The sequence below is a fragment of the Pogona vitticeps genome, chromosome 5 (genome assembly GCF_051106095.1).
Source record: "Pogona vitticeps strain Pit_001003342236 chromosome 5, PviZW2.1, whole genome shotgun sequence".
Classification (NCBI taxonomy): Eukaryota; Metazoa; Chordata; class Lepidosauria; order Squamata; family Agamidae; genus Pogona; species Pogona vitticeps.
Genome location: NC_135787.1, coordinates 61,244,380 through 61,264,483, shown reverse-complemented (window position 1 = coordinate 61,264,483; position 20,104 = coordinate 61,244,380). Strand labels below are relative to the sequence as shown.

The 20,104-nt window shown below is 43.3% G+C and overlaps 1 protein-coding gene across 5 annotated transcripts in view; it reads left to right on the top strand.

The window, feature by feature from the left end:
- Nucleotides 1–8,010, top strand: part of IRF2 (interferon regulatory factor 2) — a 45,326-nt gene extending 37,316 nt beyond the window's left edge. For all 5 annotated transcript variants that reach the window (XM_020802738.3, XM_078393905.1, XM_020802759.3 and 2 more), the window contains exon 10: nt 6,665–8,010. In XM_020802738.3, the coding sequence (XP_020658397.1) occupies nt 6,665–6,985 (321 nt within the window). In that variant the 3' untranslated portion in view covers nt 6,986–8,010. The remainder of the gene's footprint in view (nt 1–6,664) is intronic.
- The last annotated feature ends 12,094 nt before the right edge of the window (nt 8,011–20,104 follow it).

The window sequence follows — 20,104 nt, the reverse complement described above, 5'->3', positions numbered from 1 at the left end:
ACCTTCACAAACAGCCAAATACATTGGTGCCTACCTCGATTCCACCAAAGCCTGAGCCTTCCTTCCTGCAGACCAACTAAAAAAGTTAAAATTAGTAGTTTGACACTTCCAACCCCACACTTTGGCTTCTGCAGACCAGGTTCAACATCTACTAGGTCTCATGGCCTCCACTACTTCTGTGAGTCAACATTCCAGACTCAAAATGTGCTCTCTTCAATCATGGTACCTCTCTCTTTTCAACCCACTCATCAACCATCCATCAAAACGTCTCAGGATAACTCCAGAACTTGCCCAACAACTTACCTGGTGGACCTTTGTCCTGAACCTCCTCATCGGCCAACATTTTGCACCTCTTCAGGTCACTATCCAGGTTACTACCAACGCCAGTCCTCTCGGATGGGGAGCACACTGCCAAGACCACAGAATCCATGCCCTGTGGTCAGAGAAAGAACAATCGTTACACATCAGCCAGCAAGAACTCTTAGCAATTATCAGAGCCTTTCAATCTTTGATCTCAGGTTGAGCTGTCCAACTTGCAACAGACAACACAACAGCTATGTACTATGTGAACAAGAAGGCGGTACGCACTCCCTTTCACTCCTGTTTCTGGCAGTTCGTCTTTTGGAATGGTGCTACCTCCACCATGTATTTCCAATCACGGTTCACATTGCCACAGAAGACAACATTTTAGCGGACCACTTCAGTTGTCTCACAGTATCAAATCACAAATGGACACTCAGTAACTCCATCTTCACTCAGATTTGCCACGATTGGGGAGAACCACTCATCAACATCTTTGCAACAGCAAACAGTGCAGTCAATGCAGCTCTCATGCCTGGATTGGCACAGATTCAATCGGGGACGCCTTCATGATTGATTGGGGAAATCATCTTCTCTACCTATTTCCCCCAGTCCCTCTCATCCAAGGAACCATAACCAGAACTCGCCAATTCCATGCCGATGCAATTCTGATCGCCCCTTGGTGGCCTCAACAACCATGGCTTACACAGCTCAAGTCAATGTCGACCAATTTTCTCCGCCTCCCCAACATCCCGAACCTGCTTTCTCAGGACGACGGCAAGATTTATCACCCAGACCTAATGTTCCTCAAACTTACAGCATGGAGGATTCTTCCCCCATAGCAGCCATCATTAGTAAAGTTAGAAAGCCATCCACACAAATTCTTTATAATTATAAATGGAAGTGTTTCTCTACCTAAGCTGCCTTTAAAAATCTTTCGGCCGCCCCAAATTCTCTAGATACATTGCTTAATTATCTTTTACACCTTTTACATCTTTTACACTTTTTCAACCTGGTACTTTCTCAAGCCACTCTCAATATCACTGCAATTATAGCTCATCAACTACCAGATGCGGAATCAGCAAAATCTTTCTCTCATCCAACCTTGAAAAGATTTTTAAAAGGACTTCACAATATTTGCCCTCCACAGTGACCTCCACTTTCTCAGTGGTCTCCAAACTGTTCTGAATGCTCTCACCAAACCACCATTTGAACCCATGACTTCCACTAACTTCAAACTTTCTTTCATTGAAGACTCTTGGTAGGCATCACCTCAGCTCATCGAGCAAGTGAGCTTTCTGCTCTCAGATCTGGCTCTCCATACATACAATTCCATCCTAACAAAATCACACTTTATCCAGATGTCTCATTCCTCCCTAAAGTAGTATCCGATTTTCATTTGAATCAACCTGTCATCTTACTGTCTCTCTTTCCTTCACCCACTTCTGATCTTGAGCATATGCTCCACACTTTAGACGTTTGTCGTGCACTTGCATTCTACATAGACAGAACAAAAACTTTCAGGGCATCTCCTCAGCTCTTCATTTGTTTTCATGGGCCTCATAAAGGCTCTCCAGCATCATCGCAGACCTTGTCTCAATAGATAGTTCAACCCATTTCCCTAGCTTATGAGCTCACAGGGAAAGAGCCTCCTGACACCATTAAGGCCCGCTCCACAAGAGCTATGGCTTGTGCCATGGCTACCTCCACCGCATTTCAGCGTGACATGCACATTTCCATCATCTGTCTGGTGGCCACATGGTCCAATCCATCCACCTTCATCTCACACTACTACAGACTGGATGTTAAAAATTTTTTTGTAAAGGCTGTACCTTGTTTGATAGGAAAAGTCCATGCTCCCAGGGGTTTTCAAAAGCAGCAATTGCCCGCCTTTTTCCCCATTTTCTTTTCCCCCGCCATCTGGGGTGAGATGCATTGCAGCCACAGCCTCGACCCTACACGTGGCCTTCGGAAGTGGGGGCAAAGTGTGTCACATTATCTGCAGTGCTCACATTATACAAGGAAACAGCAAGAGGTCAGGGCAGGTTAAATTACTCAAAAATACTAAGATTTCTATCCCAAAATATCTCTTTCACAGCATGACCACTGAAAAAAATGTTATAAGGTTGGTCAGACATTTGCAGTCTTGGTTGACCTGTATGTGTAGTATGTAAAGAAGTAAATAGTGACTTTCAGCCAACGGTTGTAACAGTTTTGTTTCAGCTGAATGACGCTCAACCAAGAAAGCAATGCTAAAAATAGGGCTATGACAAGGCTCATTCATGTTTCATTTCTGAGATATCTCTTGTACACAGAACTGTCCACAGGAACATTGTTCTAGTTTTAGCAGCAGCTACTTTTCCATTAGAGAAGTGGAATCGATGTATTCTGCAACTCTTCTGGAGCTCCGTTCACATGGGAGTAGTTTTTAAATAATAAGCACAACACCCTAGCAATGCTAGACTTGCTCTCAAGTCAGCCAAGATACTTCTGTCCCAGGTTGGTTGGTGTGGCAGATCAGCAGCAGAGCTGTCTAGAGTTGCTGGAAGCGCAGTGCAGTACTAGGATGCCCAGTTTGCTGGGGGACAAAGTCTTGTTTGCATAATTAATGTTGTAAGCTGCCCAGAGAGTGTTTTAGTGCTATGGAGTGATGTATAAGCCGAAACAACAACAATAAGAAAGGCTTAAAGTGTTGATATACTGAGACATTTTGGTTAGCAGGCAGTGATTATATCATCTGCTACCTTCTTCAGTTTCCACTGATCCTTCTGAGCTTAGCTGCAATCTTCATTCACTAGAAGGAGAAATAAATTTTCCAAATAACACTGTACTGTTGTCAGTAATTCCTGTCATTGCACTGGGTATTTTGGAGTGTCTTGGTTTTAAACAGATAATTAAGGCACTTTCGCTTTACAAAGGATTTGATCCTGGTGGAGAAACTGCTACCGTGTTTCCCCGAAAATAAGACAGGGTCTTATATTAAATTTTGCTCCAAAAGTGCATTAGGGCTTATTTTTTTTTCATGTACAACCATCTACATTTATTCAAATACAGTCATGTCATCTTCTGGTGGCTGCACAATGGTGGAGGGCGGGGCTTCACTTAACTGGGTCTTATTTTGCAGGTAGGGCTTATATTGCGAGCATCCTGAAAAATCAAACGAGGGCTTATTTTCAGGTTAGGTCTCATTTTCAGGGAAATGGGGAAGAAATGTTGACTGCAGTTTTGAACTCTTCTTGAACAGAGGACTGTCAAGATAAGTTCCTGCAACTTAAAAGTTTGTCCCTGCATCACTGTGAAAGGGTCAGGAGGAGTTCAGTGCAAGGGAAACGCTTCTCCAAGTACTACTATTGAAACTTGGTGGTGATATCCTCTCCAGCTCCTGCATCATGCTGCCCAGGTCTTGTTGTGCCACTCAGGAGATGTTAAGCCTGTCTCCTCATGTAGGATTCCTAGTACAGATAATCACCTATCTCAATGAACAGCCACGGATATTGATAAATATCTGTACCAGGATTATCCTGTGGTCAGGGCAAGGTAGTCTGCAGTACATATTTTCCACCTTGGTTTACTTACCCTCATAACTTTAGCAGTCACAGACCAGAAGCCTATTGGTTAATTATGCTGGTTTAAGTACATTTGCATAAATTGCAACAGCAACTTGTCACTAATTAATGGGTTGCCACTTGTATCCTTTGTCGCATACCAACTCATGTGACTGGCATGCAGCAAGGAATACAAACAGTAACTTGTAATTTAGAGGCAACTTGCTGCTGAAGTTGATGTTGATTGCATGACTATTTATTTAATTAATTTTAATGCCACCTTTTTTGCCTGTCTCAACTAAACAACTGGATTCTGGCCATAGTGTTACTGCAATTTAGGTGAAACATAGATAAGAATATTTTGAAAGTTAATTTGCTCCTGCTACTCATTATCCTGCTTAAAAAGTACTATATTATAATTACCTATTACAGTGATCTAAAAGTAACTTATATTATTCACTGTATGACTAGTTTTAAAATTACTTTGTACTTGAAGGGACAGGAAGTAGGTGAAGAGTGTTAGGATAAAAAATTCCTGTCAGAATATCCTTGAGAGACCTGAAAATGCTCTTTGAGGGGAACATTAGAAATTACTAGAAAGCATTGCTTGTTACACTGGTAAAATAATGTTGCTCCAACATTTTACATTTCTTCTAAATTATGTCATGTCCTTTTTATATCCATCCCTCAGCAACTTAGTGCAAGTTACTAAGTTACTGTTAACTTATTACTTCCAAAGTCCAAATGTAAATCAGTCCATATTATAATGATATTATTAACTTCTGTGTCCTGTGAAAACTCATAGTAAATCTTACTGAGAAACCAATTAAATATATATTTTGGTTACATGAATGAATCAATAAAATACTCAGCATTTTTTAAAGTTACACTGGAAGTGTGTATTAGTTACATCTTGTTTGTTTTGTCATATCTTGGTCATGCACTCACAATTTTGGATTTCCTGAGTTCATATGTGGTTAAACACAATGGCAGGAAGTTCTGCTAACCATGATGAAAAGCTTCTTACACATGTGATACCTGTGAGATTACAAGTATTTTTGTGCAGCCTTACTCATGGGTTGTATGAGAAGAGAAAATTCAGGAGATAAAGGATTTTTCACTGCAGTCCTTGTTGGTGATTTTTATTTTTAAATCAGGGCTATTTTCTGTAACTACAGATGGTGCTTTGTTTGTAAATTCCAGCCAGCTATTTTCTGTTCCCATTTATTCAAAAGAGTTATGCCACACTAGAGACAGTTGCATGGTTTTAACTCTTAAGTTATGATGTGTATAGCAGGGTTTTGGTCGGAACAATTATTTAAAATGCAAGAGGGAACAAATTATAAGATGGGGGGGTGTCTGCCTGCCTCTCCCCACCCCACCAGCTGCTCTTCTCCATGTCTAGTTCACAGGCAGTGTGATACTAACCCCTCTCTCTCATGCTTGACACGTGATTGGAACATACTCAGACTTAAAGATATATGCCTTCTGGTGTCCAGTGCAGTTTTCAGTGTTTATACTGGAATGCAAAAATCCTTTATCGAAATTACTGAACAGTGCTGTAATGCAGTTGGTTTTCACACTTTCATCCTCTATGTGTTTTGGACTCCCAACTCTCTGAATCCTTAGCCATTGACTTTCTGGGAGTTGAAGTCAAAAACATCTGAAAGGGCGGCAGCTGAGAACCACTTCTCTAATTCATATATGTATCCACAAGGTTTGATTTGGAATGTATTGTCTCTGTAAGGCTGTGTTGACTTCCCATTTCTCTATAAATATACCAAGTGCATGGTGTGTGTGGTAGAGGACTATGTCTTTTAGGCCTATCTTTCACACTGACATGTGCACCAGCCTTATTTCATGACGCACAACTGGGAAAGCCAGAAGATCTGAATGCAAGAAATTGTGGGTGGGACCATTGATTATACAGAGAGCAGAAGACCCAAGCTGATATGTGTACCAATGTTGCCAACAAGCACTGTCCTATTTCTGTGCATGAAAGAATATCCCAAATAAAATGTGTTAGTCTTCAAAGTTCCACAAATACTTTGGCATATTTGTTTTTCTCCACATTCAAGGGTGTGTGTGTGGAGGGGGAAATGTCTATACAGTTCTTTTAATACACTCTAGCGAGAGTCAAAATTGGAACCCAGGAGAGATATACAGTATTTTTCCATCTATAAGATGCCCTGTGTATATGATGCCCCCCCTTCTAACCCAAAATTAAGAAAACTTAACTTCGAGTATTCAGCCTCTGGGCTCAGAACACTCAGACATTACGAGTCCCTGTTGAATCTGAGCACTGCCTACAGGCTCCACCTCCAACAAAGTGTGTTCCAATTGGTTTATACAGCATCAGCTGACATCAGTTACATAAGGCTTGTGATTGGAGGAAGATAAGCCTTGCGTTTGGAGGCAGCCTGTTTGCAGAGGCAAGGTATGTGCCATTTTGTTCCCTCCTCAACTTTCTTCCATATATGAGAAGACCCTCAATTTTTAGTCTAAAGATTTTAGACAAAAGTATTGTCTTATACATGGAAAAATAGAGTACAAGTGAAAGGCTAAGGTTACACATATGGGAAAAGCTCCCTGTCTATGGAACAAAATACGCAGGTAGTGCCTTGTCCTATACAGTGCACTTAGAAGTTCCTTTTTCTTTGTTTTTTCCCACCCTTACTTCTAGGACAACAGCCGTTTTGTAGACATGGTTATACTGCCTCTTTTGCAACAGAGGGTTTTCATGATCATAGGGAATGTGACTGTAGCATATACATACAACTTTAGCAAAACTGATCATCCTGGCTCTCTCTTCCCTTCAGAGTCATGTTCAATGGCAAAAGGAAAACATTGGCGGAAAACAGTACTATAGCAACCTGGGGACAAGGAATGCCTCTTACCCCCTTCCTGGTATGGCTACTTTTGTGACTTCTAACAAACCTGACCTGCAGGTCACCATCAAAGAAGAAAGCTGCCCTCTGCCTTACAACAGCTCATGGCCTTCTTTTGCAGAGATCCCTCTTCAACAGATAGTGTCTTCGCCTTCCACCAGTTACAGCAGCAGGCCACCAGATCATGAGAACCGGGCAAGTGTCATCAAGAAAACATCAGATATTACTCAGTCAAGAGTGAAGAGCAGCTAAGCCATGAACTGATCTGTTCTTGGCAAATCACGCATTGTGGCTTTGAGGAGCTCCTCTAATGTACATTTAAAAAATAAAAATTTGAGGAAAAAGCCTTGATAATGCAAAGCATAACTATGTCCAACCTCCAGCACTGGAGCATTTTAAACTCAGGACTCCAGAATATAGACATGAAGCAAGTTGGGAGTTTGAAGGTTGCAGCCCAAGGAAAGAAGGCCACAGTGATGCGTTTTAGAGCTTTGTCAAGAGGACCAACGGGCCCCAAGTGGAGACCTTGCACTTCTTGCAGTCAAGGCCATCATGGAACTGAACACCTTGGAATGGAAGAGAAAATGTGAACTAGCTGAATTTTTTCCCCGAGAATGTATTGTGAATATGTACATAGTGCAGTACTAGCAATTTGCTGTCTGCTTTTGCACCTTATTAAAAAAAGCACTTGCAAAAAAGGCCTTTCATTATCTTGCTCTAAATAATGGCACACTTTAAAGCCCTTCTTCGTGCATAGTTCTTTGTCAGGGCTCTTCTGGCTGCTGGGGGGCCTTGGACTGTGGAGAAGTGAATTAAACAGGGAGGTAAAAATCATCCCATGTACATTTCACAGATTGTTTTGAAGAGTGCTTGTCTTACACGTGTCTAATCTGCTATGCTTGAAAGCTGTGTGGTACAACAGAAGAAAATCTATTACAGATATATTATGCAAATTCCCAGGTCCTAAAGGAAAAAAAATACTCTAATTCTAACCAGAGTAAGCTTTTTTATTTTTTATACAGTGGAATATTTTATTCAAAGTAAAAATTCTAAAGTGAATATAATTGTTTCAGGTTTTTTATCTTTTCTACAGCAGATTTATAATTTTACAATTCAGTGTCTTGGTTGTCAGCAACTATTACATCTTTGTGGCACATTTTCTTTTCTCTCTTTTTTTTTTACGATTTGTAAAGGTGAAATAGCTTTTAATGAATTTTATGTAGCAATCAAAACTATCCTGTGGATTGATAATAAATATATAGAGATAAGTTTTTAAATCAATGCTTTGTCTGTGTTTGTGGGATTTAAAAATAATAATAATTCCGGTATAAAACTTTCAAACAGGAATGTTTAAAAAAATTGGTGCATGTTTGCATTTAAAAGGTGAGGGGTGAGCAGTATCCTTTTCCAGAATAGTAATGGTGCCAATTCTAGGAACAGAGACAGGAGGAAGCGGTAGTTGTTGCCTGATCCGAAAGCAACAAATATAAATCCAGCCAAAGTCCAGTGCATTAGAATCCCTGCTGATCTCAGTAGCTCATGCTCAGGTCCTCCCCTACTTCTGTAAATGAAATGTTATGGTGCTTGGATCTGGCTAATGTACTTTTTCTGCTTGGGTAACAATCTGGATTGAAATGATACCAATGATACTCACTGTATTTATAGCACAGATAATTCGTTTGTAACTTAACATTTTATATCTGTTTGTCTGTTTACATAGTTATCTATTCCATTTGCTTCTGCCACTATATTTTATTTCTGAAGTTATTATATATTCATGTACCAGCAATGATTGTATTGTTTTCATAATGTTTTGGCATTCGGGGGCGGGGGGCTTCAAGTGGGATATGAACATCATGTTGTCATTTTGAAAAAGTACTTGTGGGTTGATGAATTATCACACAGTGCAGAACCAGAGCACAACTTGGAAACCACAAGTAAAGTGGATATAAACCTCTCAATCCTGGCTGTTACTGATAATGGATATTTCCAAGTACTGTATGTGTGGGGTTTTTAAAAATACATTAGCAGTTATATTGTTGCAGGACAACATGTTAACTATTTCATTATCACCTAGGATAACAGGCCCAGATAATTATTCTTTGGGAAGAGATGGAAAGCTTAGCACATACATTGATCTTTGGCCTACTTCTAATTTTTTCCATTATGCAGGATAGAAGTACATTTGGGCCTTCTTTTTGAACTCTGTAGAGCCAGAGTGTGTCTACCCCATGTTGCATACCACATAGGAATAATCCAAAATAGGATTTAATCTTACAAATCCGATGACTAAATTACCGAACTCTCAAGGATACTAACAACAACAACAAAAAACAGCTAATGAATATACAGATTTTTTCTACTCTTTAGGCCCTTAGCTTGACACATGGAGGAACCTGATGAGATCAGATAGGATGGGAAGGGGACTAAATCTACCTCTGTGCCTTACTTTCCTATTTGCTGCAATCCCTGATTTTTTTGACCAGGGCAATAACCAATGGTCCCAACAGTTGGGTAATATGTGAAATAGCTCCTAGCAGATGGAGCAATCCTTATGGTCTAATGTAATACTGAGGGCTTGTCCACAGAATGGTGCTGTGTTTAGTTGTTCCGGTATCTTTTACTGTGGATTTGAATGGAGCATCCCGATACAGTGGTGCCTCACATAGTGATCGCTCCATTTAGCGATGAAATTGTTTTGCGATGCATTTTTTGCGATTGCTTTGCGATGTTCCCTATGGGGGAATTTCCCTTTGCGATGCTCGGTTCCCTGCTTCGGGAACTGAGCATCGCAAAGCGACAGTTTTAAAATAGCTGATCGCCGGTTTCAAAATAGCCCCCAGGTAAACAAAATGGCCGCCCGCTGTATTTAGGGACGGATTCCTCGCTAAAGAGGCAGCAAAAATGGTCGCGCTATGGAGGATCTTCGCTGAACGGTGAGTTTTAAGCCCATAGGAATGCATTGAAGGGGTTTCAAGGTGTTTCTATGGGCTTTTTAATATCGCATAGCGACGTTTTCGTTCTGCAGCGATTTTTGCGGAACGAATTAACGTCGCAATGCGAGGCACCACTGTATTTGTATCCACACATGGGGAGGGTGGTTATTGCTGTGTGTACTGTGTAGTCCTTGTGCCACCTGGCTACACACATCACAGATTGCTCACTCCTGACACAGATTGCCCTCTTCTTTTATCCCAGTCCTCTCCCTGCTCAAGCCACTCCACTAGAGATGGGCACTTACTGTGGTTTGGCAGATCAGGCTCACAGGAGTTGCATGGACAGGCTTCTCTACCCCGCCATCTCCTCTGAGTAGGCATCCCCAGAAGGAGGCAGGGCACAGAATCCAGGCACATGTGCAACATCTGTGGACCCAATCTACTGAACCACAGTATGTACCCATCTCTACTCTCCATACTTCCTTGTTTTTCATATCCTTAGTGCACAAAGGGTAGAGACTGAGCAGCAGAAAAATCTATAAGGAAATGCCATCAAATGACACCCATCTACGAAGTGCATAGATAGTACAGAGCTATGCATTGTTAGGAACTGTGTGAGCAGATCAGACCTGGAACAAAGCAAAACAAAAATGCTCCACCACCTGTGTTACCAAACTGGCCAGATTTGTACAACACCCCAGCAGAGTCTTGTTGGCAAGACTTGTATGTGTACCCCACAGACTGTTTTAATCAGGAAACTTGTCTGGCCAAGGACAAATACTGATTTAAAACAATGAACTGTGAAGAATTAGCTTCTGGTCTCAAATGAGTCAAGCCCCCAACAGGAGATGGCAGGAATGTAGCTCTAAATTATCTCTTATCAAAATGTCATAGAAGAAATACCCCAGCCAGTCATCTCATGGGATTGTCCTTCTGTAGAGAAGCCAGATAGATTAGATCACCGGGTTTTTAAGCTACAAGGATTGCCTGGAGATATCATAAACAATTTAGAGCCTCAATTGTGGGGTTCCACAGGGGTCGATCATCTCCCCAATGCTGTTTAACATCTACATGAGGCCGCTGGGGAGGATCATCAGGGGGTGTGGAGCTCGGTGCCATCAATATGCTGATGACACGCAGCTCTACATCTCCTTTTTTCCAACTGCAGGAGATGCCGTTCTGTCCCTTCAGCGTTGCCTGGAGACCGTACGGGAATGGATGCAGGAGAACGGGCTGAGGCTGAACCCGGACAAGACGGAGGTACTGAGGGTGGGCGCTCCCACAGCTGGGGATTTGGGTGATTCCCTCATTTTTGGGGGCGTGACCCTGCCTGTCAGCGATGGGGTTCGCAGCTTGGGTATCCATCTGGACCCGGCGCTCACTATGGAAAACCAGGTGGCGTCTGTGGTCCGTACCGCATTTTTCCATCTCAGGCGGATAGCCCAGCTGCGACCCTACCTTGACGTGGGGGCCCTCACTACTTTGGTACATGCGCTTGTAATCTCAAGATTAGACCACTGTAATGCGCTCTACGTGGGGCTACCTTTGAGGCTGCTGCGGAAACTTCAGGTGGTGCAGAATGCTGCGGCCAGACTACTCAGTGGAGTGAGAAGATACCAACATATATCCCCCACTCTGGCCGCATTGCATTGGCTGCCCATCCGATTCCGCATCGACTTCAAAGTACTGATGCTTACTTATAAAGCCCTAAACGGTTTAGGACCTCAATATCTGGCGGAACGCCTCCTCCCACCAAGATCTACCCGTGTCACTCGCGCAAGCCAGGAGGTAAGGCTGAGGAGCCTGACGCCGAGAGAGGCCCGGAAGGAAAAGACCAGAAATCGGGCCTTCTCGGCGGTGGCTCCTCGCCTATGGAACAACTTACCTCCTGAGATTCGTGCGGCCCCCTCGCTGGGCACTTTTAAAAAACAACTAAAAACATTTATGTATAAGTAGGCCTTCCCAACAGCTAATCCCAACAGTTAATTCCTGACGACTTTTTCTTCTATACTCCTATGGTCTTTACTTTCGTGTATTTGTAATGTTTTTAATATTTGCTACTGCTGATTGTAAGCCGCCTAGAGTGGTCGAATCTGGCCAGATAGGCGGGATAGAAATGAAATAAATAAATAAATAAATAAATAAATAGAATGATTTGCCCATCTTCTTACTGTTTAGTCAAATGGCCCATTCTGTTCCCACTATACCTGGATTAACTAGATCAGCAATGATCAGGGCAGGATAGGGCACATGGCTAATAAGAGGCCAAATCACTAGTCAACCTGGCTAGAAACCGGGCAGGGGGAAAGATGCCCATATTGTTCTGGGAGAAGATTCTGGGGTCAGTCTTCCAAGGGGCCTTTTCTTGCTGTGTCTGCATATCTATCTGAACTTTGCTTCTGCTTATCCCTGTCAGGCCTCTGTGCTGACTTCATTTCTTAGCTGAAGTCACTGTCTCAGCTCCCTAGAATCCAGGATTCAGCCAGAGAATCCTGCTAGCCTACGTTGCACTCCTGAATTCTACCCTAAGACTTCTATTAGCCTGTTTTTTCTCCTAATCCTTGCCCAAGATTCCTCACATTTTTCCAACTGGGACTTGAACACTCACCAGTTCCAAGACAAAGGAGAGGTAATCTTTGTCACCCCTGCTCTTAACTTCTGGGAGAATTTTCTGCACAATCTTTCTTTTGTGTGTGTGTGCGTGTCTGATTCAGGGAAAGTTCCTTTCTTCATATCTTTGTGGCACCTCTGCAAATACTCTGCTGAGGTACTGCAGACCTTGAAATGTAGCTTGAATCTCAGAACTCTCTCAGCCATGTGAGTTTGCTTCGTTTATGTTTGTATTTCCTCCTTTTAGTTATATACAGTACTTTATTGTGAACCCTTGTTATATTTTAATTATTTTATGTTCAATAAAATTCCCTTTGTGAATATCTCTGTGTGAGTGTGATACTCATCCCAATCTATGTCAAGATGTGCTATTACCGTTGTTCAAAGATCCCTTACCGGTATATTTCTGAATATGTGTTCTGACAGCATGCCAAGTAGCCTGTGGTGGTGGTATAACGACCCCGAAAAGCGAGTTCTTTGTGGCCTCTGTGAATCACACCCTGGGTGATTCGCACCTGCACGCGAGTGCCTTTCCTGCTTGGGAGAACAACATCAAACTTCCACCTGTACCCATTGCAAAAAATTTAAGTGTGGAGTTCTTCGATCTCACCTCTCGAGACTAGTAGACCATTGGTCTAGATGGGCGGGCATAAATCTAATAAACAAACAAACAAACAAACAAAACTCCGACTTTGCAAACAATCCTTGCAACCAGTTCAAATGGCCCAACCTCCCTGTAGGGGCACTTCCCAAACCAAAGCAATGGAAAAAGCCATTACTGAATCAAAACAATGTCCATTGGCTACACCAGCTCATTACAATTCTCCATCTGCATCATCTGAGATCTCAAAGACACACAAATTGAAACCCTCTATACTGAAGTTCTTGACTTCGAAAACAGCCTCTAAATGTCAGAGACCAACTGAAGCTGCTCCAGCTACGGAGCCTGTTCATCCTAAACGAGCTAAACATTCTAAGCCTACAGACATCCCACCACAACCACAACTCTCTGAATCTATTTCGGTCAGATCTCCCTCAGATGATGACAGACTTCCATCTCATCAACCCTGTTCTCAGTCTCCAGAATGGGATGATAGAGTCAACCAACTAATATCCTCTCCTCCTAGTCCACAACCTTCCATTGCTTCCAGCAATCCTTCGGTTGATTTTGTATTTGCGAAGGCTTTCACGGCCAGGATCTAATGGTTGTTGTGGGTTTTTCAGGCTCTTTGGCCGTGTTCTGAAGGTTGTTCTTCCTAATGTTTCGCCAGTCTCTGTGGCCGGCATCTTCAGAGCACAGCACTCTGTGCTCTGGTGTAGTTGGCTAGGGAGTGCAGGATTTATGGCTGTGAGATAGGCTTTTGTCTTTTGTCAACCCAACTACAGAAAAAGACAAAAGCCTATCTCACAGCCATAAATACTGCATTCCCTAGCCAACTACACCAGAGCACAGAGTGCTGTCCTCTGAAGATGCCGGCCACAGAGACTGCCGAAACATTAGGAAGAACAACCTTCAGAACACGGCCAAAGAACCCAAAAAACCCACAACAACGAATCCTTTGGTTATTCCATCACCCGAGGATTCCCATCCCGAATGGCTCAACACCATTCCATATTCGATGCCCTTGGATCACCCACTGATCCCTAACCAGGACTGTCAACATCAACAATCTCGACAGAGCTTGCTTCATCACGTGTGGTTCAAATCCACGCTCAGCATGGGCATCGGGTTGCCATTTGCCGCAACCAGTGCTCTGCTCACCAAACTGCACCAACTAGTCGACCAGGTGTTTTACCCGGTTGGATAATACCATCTAATAGTCTGCATACCTCTCAACAACCATTGGTGTCGAAGTGGCCACATCACCGAGAAGTGACTATACCTTGACCTGCTTTCCATTTGGTATTGAAAATACCTCAGACAGTTGAGCAGATTTCATCCACATGTGAGGCTTTTGCAGCTCCAGCCTTCTGATACTTTCCTACTCCAATAGATGACGGAGGTCACTCTTCATGCTTGGCATCGCCAGCGTCCGTTTATTCTACTGCTATGCCATCGCATCAGCAACCTCCGTTTCACCTTCACAGAGACACAGGCTTTGATATCGACGATCCTCGATATTCATCCTGATCCATGGACACTCACTCCATTCCATTCCATCAACACAGTTCCCGTCCTCCGGTAAATCCAAGTCATCAACCCCGGCACCATTATGACACTGAGCTGAACACTGAGGTCCATCCCTACCAACCGAGGTCTGTCAACGCTCAACCACCATCTTTCCATGTTGATGATCCTCGACATGCCGCCTCCATCTTTTCCCACTCATAACTGGCAATACTATAAAACTCAGCCTCTCGACACTGAAGTCGATCAACAGTCTGTCAACTCCAGATGCAACCTCGATGGCCCTGCCCATGGATCTCAGCCACAGACTCCATTGGTGTTACTTACCTCTCCAGAATCGGACATTGTCGATACCGATCCGCCATCACCAGAGGAGGATTTCCAGACCTATGCCCAACTTATGATTTGGATGGCTAAATCCCTTGATCTGCAAGTCCACCGACCATGGACAGAACCAGCCAATCATCTATATGATTCAGTCTCTAAAAATACAACCACTCCGGTGCTCATATCGATGTTACCATCTCTCCCTAGTACTGCGCAGAGATCCTGGACAAAACCAAGCTTCCTCCCATACCATATCTAAGTCAATTGATAACCTCTATAGAATCCATGACCCAAGAGTCATTTTCCTCAAAAAACCAACCAGCTCCAAATTCTATAGTTGTTGAAGTCTCTCAGTCGAGGGGACGTGGTGGCACTGCAGGTTAACCTGCAGAAGCCTCTGTGCTGCAAGGTCAGAAGACCAGCAGTTGTAAGATCGAATCCATGCGACTGAGTGAGCTCCCATCGCTTGTCTCAGCTCCTGCCAACCTAGCAGTTTGGAAGCATGTAAAAATGCGAGTAGATAAATAGGTACCACCTCGGTGGGAATGTAACAGTATTCCATGTGTAGTTGTGCTGGCCACAAGACCACGGAAACTGTCTATGGACAAAAGCTGGCTCTATGGCTTGGAAACAGGGATGAGCACCACGCCCTAGAGTCGGACGCAACTGGACTAAATGTCAAGGGGAACATTTACCAAGCTTTACCTTACCTCAGTCGAGATCTCAACACCAACAGTCTCTCATACCACCAAATAAATAAAGACAGCTGACAATGGCTTTACTCTTCCGTAGCTTTCACCATACAAGTCACTAATTATCAAGGAGCCATGGGAGCTTACCAACACTTCTTCTGGGACAACATGTCCACCTTTATTGAATCACTGCCAGAGGATAAAAAGATACTAGCTCAAATCTTCCAACAAGAAGGTCTCGCCATTGCTAAACAACAGATGCTTTCTGCCTGCCACACCGTAGACCATGGCCACTTCAGTAGTCCTACACCATTTTTCCTGGCTCAGAATGGCTGGTTTAGCCTTAGATGCTCAGTCATGTATTGAAGACCTCCCCTTTGGTGGAGCAGGCCTTTTTCATGCTAAAACTGACAGTATACTAGAGAACGTACAAAAGAAACGTTCAACAGCCAGATGTTGGGGAGTTTACCCTTCCTACCAGCAACATCCTCAGCAAAATCAATGGAAACGACTCTATAACTCGTACCAGAGGTTCCAACGAGACCCTCCACAACAAACCTCTTACAAGCCATACTTCAAAAGCCAAAGCGCCAAAACCCGGCAACAGCCTGCCACTAGGCAGAATGACTGGAAACCCAAACACCATGTTTGATGTTCCTCTGACCGAGATTGCCACCCATCCCACCAATCCTGCCCTCTGGAAACACTTACCTGCATGGGAATCCATCACCACAGATTCCTGGGTACTGTCCATCATCAAAAATGGCTACCACATCCACTTCTTCGAACTTCCTCTGACAACACACGTCATTACTCCACCGTCACAACCCCTGCAAGAAGAAATAACAAATTTACTTCTCAAAGATGCCATACAACCCATCTATCAAAAGAACACCAGCTTTTTCTCTCGCTATATCACCATCCTGAAGAAAGATGGGGGACTTCGTCCTATTCTAGATTTAAGATTATTAAACAACTACATTGTCACCACAAAATTCTGCATGGTTACTCTAGAATCAATTCTTCCCTTACTTCAAAAAAAGACTGGTTCACTGTGATAGACCTAAGAGATGCTTACTTTTATATTGCAATACATCCCACACACAGAAAATTCCTTCATTTCCAACTTGGATCACAAGCATACCAATTCAAAAGACTCCCATTCGGCCTTGCAACAGCTCCGAGAGTATTCACCAAGTGCATGGCACCGGTAGCCACCTACCTCAGACTTCAAAATATTCTCATCTTTCCATATATCAACGACTGGCTCATGGTAGCACACTCCCATTGCAAAGCTTGACGAGACACCCATTTCACCCTCGCCCTTCTTCGCAATCTCGGTCTAACTATCAACGAACAGAAATCAAAATTAAAACCTACAAGGACTATACGTATATTACAAAAGCGTGCTCATAGACTCCACAAGATGCTTGTGCGTTCCTCCCTGCAGAAAAGAGGCAAAATCTCTTCACCTTATTTTGCGGCTTCACTCCACGTGCCTTGATACCTGCCTTAATAGTGCAATGAGTTCTAGGCACCATGGCCTCTATGATGTCGGTTGTACAGGATGTACGTCTCAAAATGAGATCTCTCCAATCCTGGTTTCTGGCCCTATTCAATCCACTAACAGACTCTTCCCACACTCTCCTAAGTGTCACTCCAGAACTGGCCTCTCAACTTCAATGGTGGCATTCCCCTACCAACCTTTCTATCAGGTGACTGTTCCAACAACCTTGCCCACGAATACAAGTCATTACTGATGCCAGTGACACCACCTCATTGCAAATCCCTCACAGTCCATGCCAAATGGTCTCACAGAGAAAAACTGCTCCACATAAATGAGTTGGAGCTACTAGCTGTCATAAAAGCCTGCAAGGCTTTTAGAAACGTTCTTATAAGAAAAATGGTACAGCTCACCACTGACAACACCACGGTGATGTACTACATCCTAAAACAAGGCAGCACCCACTCCCCAGGTCTCCTCTACCTAGTGATCGACCTCTGGGAGTGGTGTCTGCAACATCACATCTGTCTCACAGCCTTATACATCGCTGATCAAGACAACAACCTAGCAGACTCACTCAGCCATACACATGCCCAAGCTCACGAGTGGGAACTAGATCAATCAGCATTCTGCCAACTATGTCGGAGATGGTGCACACCAACTTTCGATCTCTTTGCCTCCCAAGCGAATCGGAAATGCCAACTGTATTGCTCCTGAGCAGGAATAGGAAAACATTCCCAGGGAGACGTGTTTGTCGGCCGTTGGCCCAAGACTCTTACCTACCTTTTTTCGCCGTTCCCTCTTCTCAAAGTTGTTGTCCGTCTACAACAAGACAAAACCAATGCCATCGTTATAGCCCCTTGGTGGCCGAGACAGACTTGGTTCCCAGTTCTCCGCAGTCTCTCCTCAGACATCCACCATCTCCCCCACCTGCCATACCTTCTCACACAGAACAACTCCCAAATCCTGCACCCGGACTTACCTGTTCTGCATCTGGCAGCGTGGAGGATTCTCCCTCGTTAATGAACGTTCTTCATCATACCAAGAAACCATCCACAAGGAAAACCTACCTGTACAAATGGAAGAAATTTCAATCCTTTACCAAATCTTCTTCATCATCCTCCATCAATCCATCACTTTCCACTGTTCTCCGCTTCCTCCTACATCTCAAATCCAAGGGCCTCTCCATCTCATCCTTGAGAGTCTACCTTTCTGCAATATCATACCAACCTCCAAATTCTCCAGCAGCAAACTTCTTCAAACATCCAACAACGAAACGTTTTCTGAAAGGTCTCTCTCATATCTACCCCCATACTCAACCTCTCTCTCCACAATAGTCACTAACTCTTGTTTTGAAACAGCTTACCAAAGCTCCTTTTGAGCCATTAGCTACAACTGACTTAAGGTTCTTCACCTTTAAAACAGCTTTTCTCGTAGCCATCACCTCAGCTCAACGAGCTAGTGAATTGGCAGCTTTACGCTATGACTACCCTTATCTATAATTTTTTCCAGATAAGGTGGAGTTATTCATGTCTCTCAATTTCATCTTTCCCAGCCGATTGTCCTTCCTTCATTTTTTCTGTTGCCTTCTTCAAGAAAAAATGAACGGCATACATTGGATGTCAGAAGAGCTCTTGCTTTTTATCTCCAACGTGCCCTACCTTTTAGACAGTCATCTCATCTCTTCATAAGCCAATAGCTACCTACAAAAGGACATCAGGTGACTTCCCAATCTATCTCCAGATGGGTCACCTCTACCATTAATTTGGCTTATCAACTTGCTCGACAACCAGCCCCTAGAATGGTTTGTCATCACTCCACCAGGGCAGTAGCAGCTTCTACAGCCTTTCTCCATGGCTTACCTCTTCTGGACGTCTGCGCCTCTGCCACTTGGGCCCAGCCATCCACGTTTATCCATCATTATAGACTCGACCTCCGGCAAAAGTCTGATGTGGCATTTGGACGTGCTGTTCTAGCCTCTACCTTGGTGTAACACCCTGCCTCTGGGTAAGACAGCTTATTAGTCACCCACAGAGGCCACGAAGAAGAATGACAGGTTTCCCACCTGTAATTGTAGTTCTTCAAGTGGACCTCTGTGATTCACACATCCCGCCCGTCCTCCCCTCTGTTACGCCATTGTTTGCTTACTATTAAGCGGCTTTGACACAACTGAAAGGGGACACTTGGCGCCAAGGTACTTATACAGGTGGTGAGGGGCATATTCTAATGTGTTCATTGCTACGGCAGAAGCTCTAGAATCTTCCGATGAGACTCCACGCAGGCGCAAATCACCCAGGGTGTGAATCACAGAGGTTCACTCGAAGAACTACAATTACAGGTGGGTAACCTGTTGTTCTTTTTGTCCTCCTTTGACTCTGTTGACAATAGTTTCAGGCCTGCATTGCATGGATACTGGGAGGTAGTATCAATATCATGGATGCAAGGAAAACTAAACAGAAGCTCAGTAAAGATGGGCTCTGGAATAGCTTAACTACACACCTTCAGCCTTGTCACAGAGCAAGCACTTCCAGAAAGAAACACCTTGATCCCTTTGTTTACCTTTGATTTTAAGATTATTTCTATGAAATTTACATTCTTTTATCTCTCTCTGAGAGCCCCTGTGGTACAGTGGATAGAGTGATGGAATCGAACTCTGGAGACCTGGATTCAAATCCTCACTTGGACATGGAAATTCACTGGCAGGTAGCAATGTAAAACCCCTCCTTAAACATCTCACTTACCATTTAGTGATGTTGAAAGTCAAATGTGACTTGATGGCACGTAGCAACAATTATATCTCACTGTCTTCAAGGTTTTAGAAGAGGTAGCTGTACTATTCTATTCTAGCATGTCAGGCAAAAAAAGAAAGAAAAATTAAGACAAAAACATGGCACCTAAGTTTTTGTGGACAAATGCATTCTTCAGACCCAGGTCTATGTCTGAAGAAGTGGACTTGTCACGAAAGCTCATGTTAAAATAATTATATATTAATTATATTTTATTTTAAATAATTATATTAAACTTGAAGTGCTAGAAATTAAGGAACTTTAAACAGACTGTGTTATAACACAGTAGAATCACTGAAAGGTTTTTAGTACATACATCTGCACCAGGAGGATGTATAATCATAACAGTCAGGCATTAAACTCATTATTTTCATTGCATATTTGGATT